The sequence below is a fragment of the Sinohyriopsis cumingii genome, chromosome 5 (assembly GCF_028554795.1).
Source record: "Sinohyriopsis cumingii isolate HCF-2022 chromosome 5, ASM2855479v2, whole genome shotgun sequence".
Lineage (NCBI taxonomy): Eukaryota > Metazoa > Mollusca > Bivalvia > Unionida > Unionidae > Sinohyriopsis > Sinohyriopsis cumingii.
Window position 1 is genome coordinate 90,529,444 of NC_142965.1, and position 20,515 is coordinate 90,549,958.

At 34.8% G+C, this 20,515-nt stretch overlaps 1 protein-coding gene across 5 annotated transcripts in view; it reads left to right on the forward strand.

The window, feature by feature from the left end:
- The window catches only part of LOC149799739 (uncharacterized), a 107,667-nt gene that overhangs the window by 41,748 nt on the left and 45,404 nt on the right, over window positions 1-20,515 (forward strand). The window contains exon 1 of one of the 5 annotated variants that reach the window (XM_089959115.1): window positions 5,381-5,453. The exons of 3 other annotated variants lie outside the window; for them this stretch is intronic. Coding sequence is in view for 1 of the 2 variants with exons in the window: in XM_089959111.1 (XP_089815237.1) it covers window positions 9,480-9,513 (34 nt within the window). In the remaining variant the exon portion in view is untranslated. Of the gene's footprint in view, window positions 1-5,380; window positions 5,454-9,468; window positions 9,514-20,515 lie in introns of those variants that run through there. One more of the 5 variants, XM_089959111.1, reaches the window with a different exon arrangement.

Below are 20,515 nucleotides of genomic sequence, written 5' to 3' on the forward strand. Positions count from 1 at the left end.
TATTTCTTTTTCTTTATTAGGCTTGAGACTGGATATAAATAACAGCAAGCTGTGTCCTGCCATTTAGTTTTGTCATGCTGATCTTACTCATTACTGACTTCAACATCTGTAAAATGTTATGACATAAAATGATTTAAGATAAAATGAGTGGCACTAATTAGTGAACAAAAGTAAAAGCAGATGTAAATAAATCTACTGTAAGTGTGCCTGTAATGGCTTATTTTGTTGTGCCATTGATAATTGCTTCATTTCAAGAGATTTTGATAAATGTTGGTTTTAAATGGATCAGATATAATTTAAATTTACTGGTTTATCAATGATACTGATATTACCATTATGAAATGTTTCATCTGTCCAACTGAAGATAATGTTAATGCGGAGTAAAGAACGTAAAGCATTCCCTTCAATTACTTAGGCCAATTTGTATAAATGGTTTATTTATTTATTGTAACTTTAATATATGTTTTCCTAAACATAATGAAATTATTAATTGTACATAAAAAATGTATTTGTTTTATTCTTAGTGATGTTTATGATATAGATGTAATGGGTGCAAGTACATAACAAAAACTTTATTTTAAATTTTAAATTGAGATATTGAAGCCATACTGGAAATTCTGATAATTAATAAATATGCCTTATTTTGCAAGAACAGAAAGATATTGTTATTTTGTCCTCTTTTTGAAAAGTGTTTTGCAATTGGTCGGGTTGTTATTTTTTTCCTCATAGATCACCAGAAATTTGCTGCGACTTTTGATGTGATTTTTACCATTGAAAATCCTAACTTCATGAATTAATCCTTGTGTGTAGTAGTTCAAACCATTCTTTAACATACAGTCTGAAAGACTATCAATCAGGTAGGATAGTTTCAGAAATATTGTTGAAAAGATTTTCCAGGAAAATCTGTTGCTGATGCACCATTTTATGATAGCTTGTGAGCCAGAGTGATAGCATCTAAGTGGGTGGAGCTTACTGTTAGATATGGGAACTATCCCTTTGAGGATTGCCATGAAATTATACACATATAATCATCACATGGTCTAGTTGGTCCCAATGAAGATAATGCAGACCCTATACCCAGTATGCCCACCAGTACAGCCATTTTTGATTGCTACTCCTCCTAAACTGACAGTCATATTGACATGGGGTTTTCAGCAGAAGACTTCTTATTATATCCAAATGGAAATCGTGCGCATCCAATTTCAGACATCTTGAAAATCTTCTTATTTTTACTCATTCCAAATGGAAAGTCATCTTACCGTTGGGTTTTCACAAGAAGATTTTATATATCTTGTTATCTTGTTATTGCTACTCCTGTTAAATAGAAAGTCATCTTACTGTTGGGTTTTCACAAGAAGATTTGATATATCTTGTTATCTTGTTATTGCCACTCCTGTTAAATAGAAAGTCATCTTACCTTTGTGTTTTCATAAGAAGATTAAGTGTCTTATCTTGTTATTGCTACTCCTGTTAAATGGAAAATCATTTTTACAGTGGGGTTTTTGTCAGAAGAATTATCCTAAATGAAAATGATGCAGACTGAAAATGGCTGTTATTGTGGCCATCTTCAAAATTTATCTCTAATCCTGCCAAACAGACGGTTACTTCAACATAGGTTTTTCACCGATGGCTGTCTTATGATATCTAGTTATTTCTAAATAAAAATAGTACCAGTTGTCCATAACATGATGACTGCTGTGAAAACCTCACTGTTGCTACTCCACCTGAATGTATGGTCATATTGATGTGGGGTTTTCACAAGACGACTTCAATTATGTCTGCTTGGTCCTGAATGGAAATGGTGCCAATACATCCAGTATGTCAACCACAGCAGTTGATTTTGAAAACCTTGTTATTGTTGAAAAACATGTATAGTTGCTTTCTTTCATGAGCCTCATCACACCTCTCCTCCCATCAGCTTCTTCCTAGACTCTAACCAAATAATGACATCTAGACATTGAGATATCGGAACAATTTCCAGGCAAACCAATTTCTTCCTAAATGCCACAACTCTCAGCCTCATTGAGAATTCCTTCTTCTGTGGTGAGGTGCAACTGGTTTCTTCCTCTTAAACAAACTTAAGAGGAGGAGTTTACTGGGCTTGCAATTGGCAGTTGTCATTTGTTCTTTTTTTCCCTGTCCAAGATGTCTGCTAACTCTCGGATGACTCTGTCATGCCTCCATCTGTAATTGCCTTGTATTAGCAAAGTCTGGCATGCTGACAGGATGTGCACTATGGTGCCTCATTTACCACAGAGAAAAAGTGCAGGATTCTCAGCAGGGCATAAGTGCAGGTTTGAGATGGCAAAAGACCGTAAACTAATCTAAGCAGAAACTAGATCCAGAAATGCTTATTATTCCATATATTGGGCCATATTAGCTTCATTTCTGATGCTTGAATTGCCACTTTGCATTTTTTTCCATTATCCCAAGAGCAATGAGCAGGAAAATAATCATATGTTAAACATTTTTGTTTTTTTTATTACAAATTCAGGTAAGAAGATAGTTTGTGGATTTAATGTCAGTACTATTGAAAAAATTTTGGCAGTTATAAACATGTACCACCTTTGCATCAAGTTCTTTAAGGCTTCTGAATATAAATATTTCCTTTTTCAAGGGTCAAACAAGTACAGAAACATGATACAGTCAGTAACAAAACCTATGCAAAATAGTCATGATATTTCAGGAAATAATGGTAACCTTGCCTCACACTTATAGCACCAACACAGCGGCATAAACATCGAATGCAATGACAAATGCAAAAGGGTGAAATCTTTTTTATGATATGTATTGTATTATCATGCATATTGTATCATCATTCTTGTATCTTAATTATGTATTGTATCACTGGCTAACTATTTGATACATATCAAGTTATGTATTGTGTTCCCACCCACTCCACCCAAAGTATTGTGATAGGGTCTAAAACAGAAAATGTGTGTTTCTCGTTGGCTGACTGTCCTTGTTTTCATTGCCAACCCTAGCACTTCATTCACTCAAGGTAAAACACTTTTGCAAGAAAACTCCAGAAATTGATTGTAAATTTAATTGAGCTAGTGTTGCCCAGTACTTGAAACAGTTAACCTACCTACCCTAACTTTAAAACCAGTGCAGTAGGAAACATCTATGGTTGAGGGGGGCCCTTGGAACAGTATTGTGACCAAGCAGGAAACACACCTGTCTACAATGCATACCTATCACCTGTCCTACAAATAATGCATTTCCTTCGTTTGCTGCCATTCATACAATAATGTTATGTCCATCTTTGCACAGAAGAAAACAACTAGGGGCTAGATGGATCCAGCCCATATTGCACTATATTTAAACCTGCATGCTGATGACTGTTGTTAATATCAATTAGCCATAATTACAATTAGTTTCTCTATGATTACGGTATACAATATGGTTCTTATTGGTTGGACATAAAAGGAAGTTGTACTAAACGGCTTGCGTTAAATCAGAGGTCTTCAGCGCTGATGACTTTGATATTCAGATCCACTAAAAGGAAGGTATACATTTTGGTAACTGTCCCTGGTTTGGAAAGATTTCTTAGTTGCATCATCAAAATTTGGGACTGCAAATTGGCTTCTGCTCTTACATTGTTTGTACTGTTACTGCTAAATACCATGTGTAGTTGAGTCCAACTGCAAACTGTGTAATGTGCTGGCAGATCGGGGCTTCTACAGTTTGGTAGGAGTGATCAGTATTGGGGTGGGGGTGGAGGGGAATTCACCCTCCATTTGAAACATTTTTTTTATATTTTTTATTCAACATGATGTTTTAGATATAAGTGTGAAGGACCCACAATTTCATGCCCTGGGATAGACCCTAATTATCCCAGCACATTTTGGAGAAAAGGCAGTGATTATTTGGTCTTGCTATCTGTGCATATTTGTGTTTGTAAAGTGAAATTTCTCACATCATTAAAGACAGACTTTAAACCTTTAGATATTGCCAGTGGTGTATAGATGTGCATGTGCACAACAGTGTTAGAATTTCATTCCTCTCAGTCCCCATTTCCTCAGCCAATAATGTGTCAAAAGTACCTTTTAAAACGACAAAGAAACCCACCAAAAAGAATGAAAAATGATAGAAGCATTAGAGGGTCATAGTAGAGCGAGAGTAATGTACTGATACCAAATTACATGCATGTGACAGCCCTGAAAGGGCTTAATATGAGATTTTACAAATTTGATCTGGAGGTTTCCCTTCAAATCAGGAAAAAATTTCTTGGACCCAATTTTCAGTATGTATAAAGGATGAAAATAAATTTTAGAATACATGTATTGATATATTTTTATGTGATTTGGAATAAAAATAAGTAATGAAAATCGTAATAAAACTGCATGTGCACATTAAAGCAGGTGACATTCATTTTTGTGTGTGTATGTATATATATATATATATATATATATATATATATATATATATATATATATGCACACACTCACACACACTGTGTTAATTTTTCTGATAATTGATTGACATATCAGGTAATCAGGTTGTTCTGGTAGGTAATGCCCATGTGTAAGGGGTATTGTTTGCATCATTTTCTGTTTATAGCCAATGTTCAGCACTTTAAATACAGTTTGGAGCAAGTTCTCCCATGGTCATGCCCAAAGATGTGGACCTGAGCTATAAACACTACTGAGATTTCAACCCAGTAACTAAATCTTTGGCATGAAAAAGTAAATTTAGATATGAAATCAACTTTGGCAACTAGGTCAATCCTACCTCCCTTTAGAGATAGATATAGGAGAGTGTGAGGATGCATTTGACAGCTGGTTATGCACCTAGATTGATATACAGTTAAAAGTTTCAGCTTGGAGTCTTTGAGTTGATACCTATGCTTCTCAGCTTTGTGTTTATGTTAAATATACATTTTTAGAACTAAACTTTTAATTGGCACCATATGGCCAATATTGTGCCAAGATGCGATTAACATACATACATACATACATACATACAAGTCGAGTTAGACTGCAGACAACAGTGAGCCTGATCTGCTGTAGCATTATGCACCTGCAGATCAGGTTCTGTGTTGTTTGTTATACTGATTACTCCTAACAAACTGCACAGACCCAGATCTGCCAGTGATGACAGATCTGGGTCTGTGCAGTTAGAAGTTTGACTCATCTTACAAGTGAGTATATACGGTACATCCACACATAAGAAATGCTGTATAGATCAAATAGAAGGAAAAGCTAGTTTGGTGTTAGGACATAAAATATATGTGACATTTTTTTTGTGCTGTGTTGATTTTTTTAGGTTATTACAAGTAGTATGTAGGACTAAAATAGCATTCAGGAACTTTACACTTGTATGAGCCTAATTAGACTAGGTCAGGTCGCAGGGAACTGTTGTAATTTACTGCAGTTTTAATGCTTGCCTTGCTCATTAGTGTTCACGATGTTTGTCAAAATAATTTAAATTACATTGCTGTTTGAAAAAAGGTAAGAGAAAAATATATCTATCTAGTGTAGTCTTACTAAATAACACCTGCATTAAGATGTGGGAGCCCAATAGTAATCACCTTTGTCTGTCTGTCCATTCGATCTTGTAACCACCATAGCTCGGCAACTTACTGTTTGGTAGGTGTAATGCTGATTGCATGTTTGTACCTTTTAAAGATTTTGTCATTTCAGTTCCAATTTTATTTTAGCTCTGCAGGCAAAATGTCATATGGTCTATGGTTCAGTTATCTATGTGATAATCTAAATATTTTTCCTCAAAAATGTAGCACGACAGAGTTCTGTTCCTTTGAGAAATTCAAGCATCTGAAGGATAATGATTGGGGTGATGCAATGCTGTGATGTACTGTTGGTAGCTGCAGGGTTCCCACACTACTGGGAAATTGGGAAAAAGTCTGGAGAAATGATAATTTTATTCCCTACCGTGAAAAGTCCTTGAATTTTGCAAATATTGACGAAAGTCAGGAAAAACCTGGGAATTTTCCTCCACAACTTGATGCCGAAACAATTATGTAATTGAGTCGTAACTGAACTGATTGTGAGTTAAATTTATCCAGTTCTAACCAGAATATTAGGAGGTTGCAGTATGGATCATTTGGGTGCTTGCCATAAATATATTTGTTGAGACAATCCAAACGCTCAGTGCATTAGATTCATCTAGTATACTTTTTGTTTCACAGACAGCTTGATATCCATATCTTTTTTTTATATGGAAGGTATGAAAACCAGTGTTGGCATCAAAGCAAAGCCACTTAGCAGATGGGCTATCAAATTTAAACGTTAAATCGAGTTATACCTGCATGAAATCGATATGAAAATTATTTATTTTCTCAGAAATTGCGAGTATTAAAATCATTATGTCTTTAATCTGCTGAAAGATGATAAAGCCAATGCGTTGATGAAATTTGAGCTGGTACTAGCGATTTTCATTGCTAGTCGCACGAGCACACAGAATCTCACAACAGTCATTTTCAAATATTGTAGACAAAAAGTCGTATACTAATTGTAATAAAATTACAAAAACGAAAGAGCACAAAATTCTCTAAATTTATTCAGAGACCAACTTCCGGAGTTTTGTTGTATCACTTGACTACCACATTGATATGTGCTCTTTCAGGCAGGGAGCATACGAAGCAGGGAACCAGACTACTCTGCTTGATGAATCAGACTTGCAAGTTTCTTGTAGTTGTTCTCGAAGTAAATATGTTGAGAGTTATATGTTCTTTCTGGTTTTTACAAAAGGTATCAGACTTTCATTTAATATAATTGAAATTTTGTACAACAACATTAAAAAGGAGTTTGTTGTTGATATCACATAACTATTGGACTTCCGATGTCATTATTTGAGATTTGTGAAGTCATGTGAATGGCAAGTACCAGGTTAGGTTTCATCTATGCCGAATTTCGTCTAGTCTGTCAGCGGATTAAAGACATAATGATAATAATACTTGCCATTTTTGAGAAAATAAATAATTTTCCTCTCGATTTCATGCAGGTATAAATTGATATAATATAGTTTAAAGTTGCCAGGCCCGCTGGTAAGCTATCTTACAGTAGCAGCAGATTCCAGATTTTTTATATGTAATTACTCTGAACCCACACTCCATCTTAAATGTCCAAATGTGAAAAATGGGGTTGGAATATTCAGAGGAAACCCAGATTAGAAACTTTTTGAATCTTTGAGCTGGACTTTGGTGTGAAACTATTACACAGTGACATGTAGCTTGAAGCATTGGTTTCAGATCTTAAATAGAATGCAGGAGAAATGGGAAACTGTCGTCCCTTTTATTATATATTAAGAAATGATAAAAGCCCATGTATCAATACAGGTTTGGGGACTGGTTTATTGAACTACAAGAAGACAAGTTGATATTACAGAAAATTCAGTCCTTGTTTATGCAACAATATATAATTTTTAAGGTCTTTTGTCAAAATTTAAATTAACCCTTTTGTAAATGTCTTTAAATGATGGAATTTGTAACCAAATCATTTTAAGAAGTTTAGGTTGGTTGAAAAATCTTGTTTGAGATTTTATTGGCACATAAATTCAAGGTTAAATGTTTTTCATTACAAGATTCTAATACTTTGCATTTATTGGTTTTTTTACATACTGTGATAGGAAATGTTTACTTTGTATAACATGCACATATATTGCTCTAGAATTCTTTAGAATTAAAAGTTTGAAAGGAAACAAAATAATTTATGATCATTTTTATGTTGTTTCCACATATCAACATAATGCAGGTCAGCAAAGTAAAGTTAGAATTTGTATTCTGTACATTGAAATGGCTTTAAATGCCAATTTATAGGAATATTGTTAGATTTGTTTCATGTGACTCATTTTGTGGTTTTGTACATGATCATCTTTTCTGATATATATGTTTTGGAAAGTCTTGAAAGAGAAACATCTTTAGATTTGGAAAATGCATGTTTTATAATCCAAAATGTTCTTTAATTTCATTCAGTAATGGTCATATGTGAACCTTGAAAAAATTAATTTCATCCTGGAAAACCCTGGAAATTTATATTTAGAAAAACATGGGAACCATGTAGTTAAAATAAAGTAATAAAGTTCATGATCACTCTTAAACACATTGATGAACAATAAATGAAAACAAATCAAAATCCAAATGTGTTTCATGAATCAAAAATGTATTATTTTCACTCTGTACAAGATTTTCACTGTTAAAATGCTCTTTCACATGTCAGACTGACTGCACAAAGAGACACTTTTTCACTGCTTACAAGCCAAGACTGTTCTTTTTTGAGGCAGTCATAAAAACCACCATTGCTGTGATGACATCATCAGTGGTGGCTGCCTGTAAAATTGTTATTTTAATGAAATGAAACAAAAATACAGATACTCCAAAATTAAATTTAATATTTTCATTAAAAATTCTCTGCAGTCATTTGCATTTTTTTTGCAGTTTGCTATTTTATTATCCAGAAGCTTAAGGTCAAGAGCAGTTAATGATCACTGTCAACAAAGAACTTGTTCAATAACTTGAATGCAGTGGAATCTTCTCAGTGATGAAGAGCACTCCAAGTACCTATTAATCATTAAAGACATAACAGTGTCATTGACTGGCATACATAATGTAATATGTCAGAGAGCAAAACATGTGATCATGTTTTCAGTCTTCTGGTTCTGTAAAATAAACAATTTGTTCCCATTGTTTGGGAGAGATATGAAGATTTGTTCACCTGTAACAAGCCATAGCATGCCTTGGGTGGACAAATCTTGATATCTACCCACAAGGACAATAAATGTATATATGTAGCCATAGGGTAACTTAAAAATTTCAGTTGCCATTTCAGAATTTATTTTGGCAAGTTCTTCTTATTTACTTGCTTTCGACATTGAGGGCATCAATACCTAGAGTGGAGATTAGTTGGTAGAACATGACAATAAAAGCTAATGTTTTATTATTTTGTTAAAACAAAATATATGGTTCATGTTTAATAGTATACCTGTGTTGGTCTGACAGAACATTCACTAGTCAAAGTTCTAGAAACTATCGTTCTTCATATTTTCTTGGCCTCAAATTCCATGAAGGGGCATAACCCCTATTTTGTTTTGATGATACATAAAATTAATAAAGCATTAGCCTTACCTGCATTGTGGTTATTTTACTTTTCATAATTTAATTTACTGCTGACAAAACTGTATGTTTGTCACCATGTCCACATTTTTCCTGATATTTTTCTTTATAATAATTAGCTGAGGTTGATTGGACATGTTATGCATTAGACTGGTTACCAATAGGCTATAAGCCAGTCTAGTCATAGGTAAAGATTCTAACTTGATGTAGGAACCAGTCAGAATCAAAGGTAATTTACTGTGAACTAACTGTATATGCCCATGAAATGCTCAGCTTGATTTTATAACGTCATTGTTTTGGGTTTAATGCCATGTTTCAGCACATGATAGGCTATACATGGAAACCAGGATATGGAGGGGGGGGGGCGGGAGAAACCTGGGAAGAACTCAGAAAGAAACCCTGACCCATGGCAAGCTGCTGGAGCTGTGTGGTTTGTAAAGGTGAGCACCTTAGAGCATTCAGCCACTAAATATTTTTTTGCATAAAAAATGGAATATACCTGTACTTGAAATTGTAAAGAGTTTATGTCATTTTCATGTTGCTGTGTTGTGATTCTGGTCATCTGAGGCTGACAAGTTGCCATTTCACCTGCCAGTATGGAATTTATAGCCGCATACTGAAGCACTAATGAATAGTCACTGTCATGTAATGTTCAGTTACTTTTATTCAGAATAGGCCAATTTAAAAGTATAAAGTGGGAAAATTTTGCAAATTTTTGAAGTATTACATCAGTATTGTTTATATTGATACAGTTCATTAATATTGTGATATTTGTATTGTCATGTTTGTTTCACAATATGCTGATATCCATGGTTATCTCATACATCTCACCACCATTATAACACAGTAGTCAGTGTCCACTACTGCTGACTGTATCATGCACCAAACCGCATTATACCAAGAACAACACTATATACAGAACACCGATATATTGTGAATATCATAATATAATGCGATGTAGTAGGGACAGTCAACATTTTTTAAATAATGTTGTTTAAAAGGAAATGAAAATATGAGACTAAGTTTCACCATGTTTCCTTTCAACTCTTATTATTACAGATTAGTATGATTTTAGTCATGGAGTCCATTTATAATACTGTGTTATAGCTGGAATCATGTTATAATGAGGTGCATTGTAAAGGGCGAGAGATGTATTACTAATATTACGTATAAAATACCTCAACATAAAGTGACCCCATCCATGAACAGCAATAAATTGGGAGATTACTTGGCTTTGTTAACATCAATTAACATACTTTCTTTTTTATCTGCTGGAATCAGATTTTCTGTCTAACACCTAATTTTCCATTATAATAGATTAGAATGTGCTTGAGTGGAGTCTCTATGTCCATTTTTAATGCCAATTAGCAGTTTTTCTGTCCATTTACTAGTTTGGAATGTTATGTTTATTTAATTTATATCAGGTGCTTGACTGTCCATGATTGAGAGTAGAGTTTTGGCCTACCTGACTATTGCTACATTTTGCTCTCCTGATTTTGTCAAGGTTATTAATGGTAAACAAGATATTTATTAAAACTCAAGTTCAATGCCTAAACTAAATTTATGAATATAATGTAAGTTTCCATTCAAACTGACCCACATCCTGTGCATTCTTTGTCATGTGAAATTAGTATGCATAGGTGTCATCATTCCTGTTTTAAGTTCAATCTGTGTAATCATCTACTGTTGTTTTCAGATATAATTTGAGAGGAATTATATATTTAAGCTATTCATTGGAATTAAAAAGTGCTCATTGACTTCTCAACTTAAATTCTACTTACGGATTATAGAGGACTTATTCAAAGACATTCTGAATTACATCATCATGATACATCAAGATGATTTGTAGATCATGACATTCAAGAACATTGGTACATCAGCACATTCAAGATTATTGGAATTCATTCAGAATATTCTGTACTTTTGGAGTTGTGATTGAACATTTATGATTATTTGGGATTTAATTCATGATACTGTTAGTGCCTTGAATTTTACCAAACTTGCTGGTTTTGCTTCTTACTGTTAAATAGTTTAAGACCATGGAGTCATGACAGAAAGGCCTATTGATTTTTGGATCAAAGGTCAAGGCCATTATGGCTCAAAGAACGATGGATTTTGCATGATAACTTATGTTCAAGATAAAGTTACTTGACCAGACCTTGTGGATCACTTGTAAATAGGGTGAGAAAAAAACCCAAGATACTCTGGGGTCTGAGGTAAGAAGTCATTGATCTCGGTAATTCTTTTAAAAGGAAATAATGGTTTCTTCACGATAGCTTTACTTCAAGACTTCATATTACTGTACTATGATCTAAGGTCAAGGTCATTCAGACCAGTTGGTCAGTGATCCCTGCTGTAGTAGTAGTGCCTGTGTGTAGAGGACAGTTAAACATAGGGTAGGTATAAAATGTGCCATTGACAGTACTCAGTATCTGAGGCTATTACCTTGTCTTATCTTTAGAATTAAATAATCCAGTTTTAAGCAGATGTAAATTATGTATTAAAGTCAAATGGCCCAGAAGATCGTTTGGCTTTCTGTGATCTCCAGATATCTGAATGATACCCATAATTTCCCTGGATATGATTCAGATGCACATTTCTATATTGATGTGATATCATGTGACCTTAATCTTTTTTATCTTCCTGTTTGCTTGTGAACTTTCCCAGAAAGAAGCTTGTGTTTAATGGAAGGGATCACTTAACATGTTAATATCCTGTACCAATAATAAACAATGACTCTCATTCAAAGATAAGCCAAGTATAGTTCTGTTGCCTACAGATCTGTATACTTTTCAGTGTATATCATATCATTAGCATCAGATTCCTTTCCCAGTCTAAACTTGTTAATGTCTCCATGGAAACACAGCCTGAATGGGTACCTTTATCTTGGAGTTTTTGCAACTATTTGGTAGATTTTTTTCTTCTTTTAGAAGTAGGTTGGTAAGATCTATATCAGGTGTTGGCAACCTTTGGCACACATGCTATTGGTTGCATGCCAGACTCCTCGGAAAGGTATGTGGTGTAAGATGTTGTTTTGTATTGTATGTCCTAAACATGATATTTAAATTAAATTGATGAAAATGACTTGTTGGCAGACAATACTTTGCAACTGGCACAGCAGTTCGTAAAGGTTTTGATGCATGAAATATTTAATCCATGCAGGTTGAAACTTTAAGAGGCAGGGGGCCAGGGTCGTGATTGGGAAAGTGAGCTGGGAACATCATCACAGTGTTGGACAAAAGAAATTATATTAATTAAGAGAAATTGCAATTTTTTCAGCAGAACACATTAAGAAAAAAATTAAAATGAACAAACAAAATAACAAACAGACCCGGCTAGAAATAGCAAAATTTTGGCATGGTAGACTTTGTCTTACAGGATTTGCAAGAAAACCCATGATCGGTCTGTACAAGTTTTAAAGTAGTGATGCTTTAAACACAAAATTTTATCAAAATATTGTCATTTCTTTACAGTATTATTGCTATAATATCATGATTATATATATATACTAGCAATGACTCATTCTTTACAAAGCTGTCCAAAGACATGTTCCTGTATGGCAAAGTGCAAAGGCCAAGCTTGAATTTCATTGCCACATTTTCCTGTAGATTGTTGCTATTTTTACATCTGATAGTTGCTAGTTTTACATCAGAGAAACATGTATCCATTGAAATGTACTAGTGCTGAGAACACAGCTGATTTTGGTAAATTATATGAAAATTGATATATGTGGACAAGAGGGGGAGGGGTCTCTGAAATCTAACTGACACAACCAGCCTATAGTTTTCATTGGCACATTGAATCCAATCACTATTGTTAAGAACAATTTAGCCTTCCTAAACAAACACCTATGACACCTTTTCTAAAAGGTAACAGAGTTCACATTTAAATAAAAAATACCTCACCTGGATAAAGGACAGTTTTATGAGCCAGTGAGTGACCTTTATCGATCTAGGACTCACAGTAGTTCAGTGGTTAGTGTGCCAGTCTTGCAACCTTAATGCTACCATCAGATCAGCCAAGGTCAGCTACTATGAGATGTACTATGGCAAGGCAGTTAATTCCAATTACATTGATGATCAGTAACCTACACTTGTTGCTTTGCCATCAAACATAAAATCAAACCCAGTTTATATACCTGTAGAAGCGACATCTGCAAATGTATGAATATTTTCCTTATTTTATAAGCCTTTTTTACATGTTTTAAATTGTATGTATTACGTTTGTTTAAATATACCATATTTAATTTGACAAGTCCATGTTTGATGACAAGTCCATGTTTAATAATAATCCCATGCTTGATGATAAGCTAAGTGGTTAGCAAGCCATACTCAGGACTGAATGGGAGTGGGTTCAAATCCTGCTATTAGCTTAGACAAGGTTGACTGTGATGGTATGTATGTAGGCAAAGCGCATTAATTTCCTGGACTTGTGACAGCAGGGGTACAGGTGAAAGCCCTACCATAAGATCAATCTTGCTCTGCTACTGCATGGTGTGTTCTTGGGCAAGGCACTTTACTTCTATTGCCGCAGTACTAAATAACCTACTTGTGCTGCTCTGCCTGAACCTCCCAAAACAAACCCTTTATATAACTGCAGCTTACCTTTCCCATAATAGCCTCTAATCTGTGAGTCAGGTTCCATTCACTCCATGCATCCATCTTGTTAGAAATTGCCAGGAAAATTACACAGCAGTCTAGGTAGTGAGAATCAATCTGTTTAAATTAGATTGGATCTTCCCACTTAATTACAGTCTAAAAGGAGTAAATGGAGTAAGGTAGGAGAGTTGCAATTAATTTGTACTAGATCCCCATTGTAATAGCTTCTGCACTGGTTGACCATACACGTCCTGTGCTTCACTAATGTATCAGTCTACAGTTTAATGGTATATCTATTCAGGTTTTATGTATCACTGATGTACTAGTTCTGTGTTATGTATCACTAATGTACTAGTTCTATGTATGTTTACTAATGTATCAGTCAACAGTTTAATGGTGTATCTATTCAGATTTTATGTATCACTAGTGTACCAGTTCTGTGTATGTATCACTAATGCATTAGTCTACATTTGAATGGGATATGTATGCAGATGTTATGGATCACTAATGTATCAGTTTTATTTATCACAAATGTATCAGTCTGCAGTTTGCTGATACAGTGATTCTTCACTGTAAGGCTGTTAAATGGAGCCATACAAATGTACTGTTATAGAAGATCACCATATATATGTACTGGGGTACATTGTACACTGTTAACTCATAAACCCCTGGTGACGAGTTTACATAGCAGGAGGTTGTAGCCTACTGCCAAGCTCTGAAGCATCAAGGACATGTATGATACGCTAACATGGGTGGTATTATAGAAAGGTAGACAGATGTGGCTCTACAATGATACCAAATAATCTTAATGTTCTAGTTGCACTACAAAATACAGACAGAAAAACCTCATTATTTGGACCAAATTTTTTTCCACCCAAAATTTTGCCCATTGTCGGAATCTTATTTTGTGTCCGGATTTTAGACTTTTTGGCAGACCAGTATGAACTGCAAATAGACAGATGAACCTTTGCAAAAAGTGATAAGAAGGGAATTTGGAATAAAGAGTGGTCTCTATACAAAAATGATTAGTCCGTTAAGCAAAAAAAAAACTTTTACCCTTCTGCTCATGCGTGAGTGAAATAGCCAATGAAAAACGATGTTCTAACACAACTAGGCATTAGGTTATTGGAAAATCACCTGGAAGTTGATGTATTAGAATGTATTCAAAAATAGCTTTCAAAATGTGTTTCCTGCTTGAATTTCAGGCGAAAATGACAAGAACTTCCAGGGGTTAATGTGTTAAAGGTGTCAACAGGTATCAGGGGACTTGGGTACCTGCCTGTTCATAATTACCCGGGTAATAAAATTGGCTATAGGGTACCAGTTCAGTTCATGTTTAAAAAAGAAAACAAACAAACCCCTCCCCCCCCCCCAAAAAAAAATAATGTTTCTGAGATCAAAGATTATATCTGATGCCTTCAGGAGCAAGCGAGACACACAATAACAAGTACAGTCCAAGGCTCGTGTCATGTGACATTGATCCATCATAGAGGTCCATCTACTGATCTTCATATTGTTGATGTGTGCTGCCATTTTGCTATGTACTCTAACAGTTTCATTATTTTCTATTTATAGTAACTGTACATGACATTTTTGAAGAAAACTGGAAGAGATCATGTATAAATAATACAAGACAATCATGGCGCAGCTCCTGAAATTTTATGTATTTTTTCGTACACAAAAAATTGTTTTTTCTTCTTTAAAAGTATGAAAAATAACATATAAAAAGTTTATTTAGGGATTGCACTGGGCTTTGCCAATCATGACTTCAGAGGAAGTCAGTACCAAAACTTAAAAGCAATGGAACCTGATGGAATTGTTTCATTTTCCAACATGACTGAAACACATTTACTGTGCCGTGAAAGTCTCCTTTTTGCAGGAAAAAAGTTTATTCTTATGAATGCTACCAACGCCAGCGTAAAATGCAAACTAACTAATAACTTGGGTCATACTGAAAAGTAAATGTGCTTCATTATTCGTTACATGATTGTGCTATATTTTCCACTAAATTCAAACCTATGACCTGTGACAAAATTATTGAATATTTTAAATGTGTGTGTGTGTGTGTGTCTGTGTGTGTGTGCATATTTTCAGTGGAATTACTTGTATTGTGGATTCTATGTATGTGATGAGATTTGCCGGTGAGTACATGATGTTGATACTCTATTCATGCTATACGTTAGACATGTATATATAAACAGTATACGCGTATATGTACCAATGCGTGGTTCTCTGAATAAAGTGAAATATTATATATGCCTTCTAAGTTTTCGCTACAGGTGTATTTTTCATTTATATGCATTGATTTACTGTGCCAATCAAACACATATTTTTGTGCCAGCGTGTGTTACCTAACCCTCCCCCCTTGCAAATTTTGTGGGGTACATGCATCACTTTCTTCAGCTAACTGACCTTACTTAACGGTTGGATCTATAACATGGTCAGGTTCTATGGCTCCCAATTACTGTGTTATAGTATGGTCACACTGTTTATACATCAGATAAACTTGCTTCAACAGCAGATTTTGGTGTGTGCTAATCTGCCATGACAGATAAGATAACAGACACATTAAAACTACATAATTTGGCCTGTGTTGACCTGCCATTACATATATGACAGCAGATACACATGCTACAAGAGCAGATTTTTGGTCTGAGCTGATCTGCCGCTTCACCTTTTTATGACCCAATATCTTGATCCGTACTGCTTCAAGTCAGGTGCACATAACGCACAAATTTGATCCAAGATATAGAAAGACGTGATAAAAGCAAAAACCTTACTAGACCAAATCTGTATTTAGATAAATGTGCAATCAGACTGAAAGATAAGCATTTCCTCCAGGATAACCAGATTTTGAAAGTAAGGCAATTTCTGTGATTCACTTCATGAAAACTCTGCAGGAAAAAAAAAACACATTATGGAGTGTAGGGTCCATTATAACAGGATATATTATTAGTAAAAGTAAAATTAGTGCAACTGTGGTGCAGTCTATCTTCATTATAACACATCTACCCATATATTTTGGACTGTAAGTGTGTGTGTGTGTGTTTGTGTGTGTGTATGTTTGGATTTTTAATGTAGCTTTAACAATTTTCCAGTCATATCACTTTGATTTCTGCATTGTGGCAGTTTATAAAGATGTCAAGACATGTGGCATCGTGTCCCACCAAGTCACATTATGCTGACACCAGGCCGAACAGTCTTAACACTAACTTCTTAATGCTGAGCAGCAAGTGAGGCAGCTGTAAGTACCATTTTTAAAAGTCTTTGGTATGACTCGGTGTGGGGTTCGAACCTGTGACCTCATGCATCCTAGGTGGACAATCTAACCACTTATGCTACTGGAGCGGTTGTGTAAGCATGTGCAAAAGAGTACATTTGTCCAAATTAGTTTCCCACAGGATTATCTTGTTTTCCTTTCAAAATCAGATAAACTATTTATTACACATTAATTTATTAGAATTTGTTCTAATTGTAACAGTAAGCATAAAATAAATAAAGTTGACAAACCCCTACCCCCCAAAAAACATGAATGATGCTGATCATGATATATTGCATTGATACTGGGTTATCTTCAGCAGTTGACCCACATGATATAAAATATTAGTTTTTGGAAATAATTCCAGTAGTTGATATATATGTGGATGTGCAGGGATTCCAGTGTTTCTGTATAAATTCTTGCCTACCATATACACTCACTTATAAGTCAGATCCAACTGCAAAGATCAACCCTGATCTGCTGTTGCACTTTCAGAAAAAGATTTTTGTTTGTTTATGTGATTACTCCAATAAACTGCATAGACCTAGTTCTGCTGATGCATTATGCAACAGCAAATCTGAGTCTGTGCAGTTTTGCAGTTGAACTGAATCTCTAAATGAGTGTTTATGGTACCTACTGGTTCTTCTGGCTGCTTCTTGGAGACTTCTTAATGTGTGCCAGGTCAGGTCACACACTACTGAGTGCAGAACCCTTGATTCTCTGCCAGAAATACAGAGTTGAGGAATTTTGGGATGATATATTATTTTAACAGAAGATATTCAGGGATTTGTTTTGTATATATTCACTTACAAGTTGAATCCAATTGCAAACTGCACAGACCCAGAGTATCCATTGCATAATGCAAGTGCAGAGCTGGGTCTGTAAAGATTGTTAGAAGTAATCAGTAGAACAAGCAACATAGATCCTGATCTGCCAGCACATTTTGTGCTGGTGGATCAGGGTCTTTGTTTTTTGCAGTTGGAGTCTACAGGCGAGTATGTGCTAAGTTGTGTTACAAAGTTCAGGGGTGTATGATTTAGGTGATAGATATTACCTACTTCGTTAGTTAATATTGATATAGCATAACGTGTCCTTTTGTGTCCAACTTTTATACTCAGTAATGCATCAGTTTATTTAAAAAAAATATGTTTCCCTCAAAGTTTTCAGAAATGTAATTTTTTATATTTCTCATGAGGATTCCTTTGGTATTTTTAGTTGTAACTTTATATGTGTATCTCAAAACATTGAAAATTGTGTAAAATTTTGACGGTCTTGCTAAGTATCTCACTGTCTGTATGTCTGTTTACCTGTCCATTTATTTTTTTTTTGGTTATCCAGTTTTTTTAACAGATGATTGGATATACTGTAGTATCATTTATTTTCAATGGTCTCAATTTTCGTGATTTTGTAAATAAACAAAAAAGCTTTTTTTGTGAGTACTTAAATTCATGGTTTTGCATATTAGGTATTTAATTGCATGGTTTACCTCTACAAATCACCAAAATAAAGAATACAAAAGAATAAAACTATGCCAATGCAAACGGTGGTCACTTTAATGTTTAAAACAACACTACCACCTGAATGAGCACAAATCAAAGACCTGGCAAGTTCAATGCTTACACTGTGTTTTCGACCTAGTGAATGACTTCAGTCAAAGCCAACACAGCCAACAACACTAACACAATACTTCCATCTCTTTGAGCACAAATATAACACCTGTCAAGATTAATCACTTTTTGCCATGTTTACGTTTGAGCACTCAACATCAAAGAAGCTGACGCAGCCAACAACACTAGGCCAATCGGTTATTAAAGTGCATATGAATGATCACTTACTTAAACCACTGTCCATCAAGTTGCACCATCTGTACTTTCTGACAATCATGGTGTTAACACAGTGGCTTATGAGTGGTAAAATTCAGCTTAAGACACCCCTTGGTTCCTCACTTCATAATCCGTCAGAAGCTGTGAATACGACATAGGCGTTTGCTTACCAGGCAGCTAATGTTTGTGCCTGCCTTTTGTACAGACTGACTTCATCGACTGGACTTGACAGTAAATAAAGAGTACAAAGAAGAATTTCCACTTGTATGAGTGGTATGCTAAACAGGTCATGGAAGCCATTACGGAAAAAGAAGATGTTACTGGTGACAATCATTGCACAGTATTAGTAAACCTTGCAACCTCATTAATCAAGCCAGTTCAGCTGTGAAGTGTGAGTTAATACGCTGCTGTAATTAGTGTATATACATAGTGTTTCATTAATAATAGTGTTTCAAGAAATAGTTATATTATTTTACAGGATTGCTGTTCTTTTTTATTAAAAATGCATGGATAAAATGAAATGTGCTTTCAGAAGGATTTAAATGTTTCAATAACAGTTGTACTCGAATGAAGGATTGATTTGAATAACTATTAAATTTAATTTTCATATACTTTTATTTGTATTTTTTTCTCATCATTTTCAGTATAACTATTGTTTTAATACCGTATCCTTTTTCTCTATTTTCTCTCTATCCTTACATATCTCACATATCGATTTAAGGCAGTGAGTGTAAAATTACAGCTATCGGATACCTTATCAGATGTGTGCATTGAAACAATATCAAATGGTTTATAATTCTTGTTTCAAAAGGTTAAAATAAAAATAAAACAAACACATGTAAAAGCTAGTATTTAATTACCAGATTACAGTATTGACCTTGATTTATCAAATACGCATAACTGTGCTTATCTCTGGGAATGAAACACTGTAAGAAAATGGGGGAGGGAGGCATCACTCCCTAGTGGCTCATTGAAAATTGATGATACTACATTATATGTATTGTGCTGAGCAAATGGTAGCTAAGTGCATTTCCCAAGGACACACAGAGGCTATCGACCAAGACTGGCCTGGTCAGGTATCAAACTCATGATCCTTGGAATATGACACCTATATGCTGAGAATGGAGCTTCTTCACCTCCCTGTCTATCTATCCGTCTGTCTTTGTGCCTTCATGATGGACTTTCTCTGTGTTTATATGTTAATACATGTCATACTCTCAAAGTTCCAGTATGAGATTTGATAAAATATTAGGTGAGATTTAAGTTTATGCTGTGAGATGTGTATTTTTACCCAAGATCATACATTGTGCATCAATGTGAAATGCAAACAAATTGTAACTTGGGTTCATTTGCTAGATGTGGTCCTTTGGTAAAAAATACTACAAAATAAATCAGACTAATGACAGATCTCTTATTCCTGAGATATTTATCTCAAGAGGTGAGAATGTGTGATGCTTCAAAGTTCTCTGAGATTTTTCCTTACAGTGAGAAAGCACAGTCATTTTACACAGTGTGTGTTATGTGTGTGTGTGTGTGTGTGTGTGTGTGTGTGTGTGTGTGTGTGTGTGTGTGTGGTGTGTGTGTGTGTGTGTGTGTGTGTGTGTGTGTGTGATGTGTGTGTGTGTGTGTGTGTGTGTTTTCAGAAAACAAATCGGAGAAGAAATGGAATTGGCAGTATACATTGGCTGTGCAGTGTTTGTACATAGGTGAAAGAGATAGGCTGTTCTCTTTCTCTAGGTGATTATTAATATGCATTTGCACA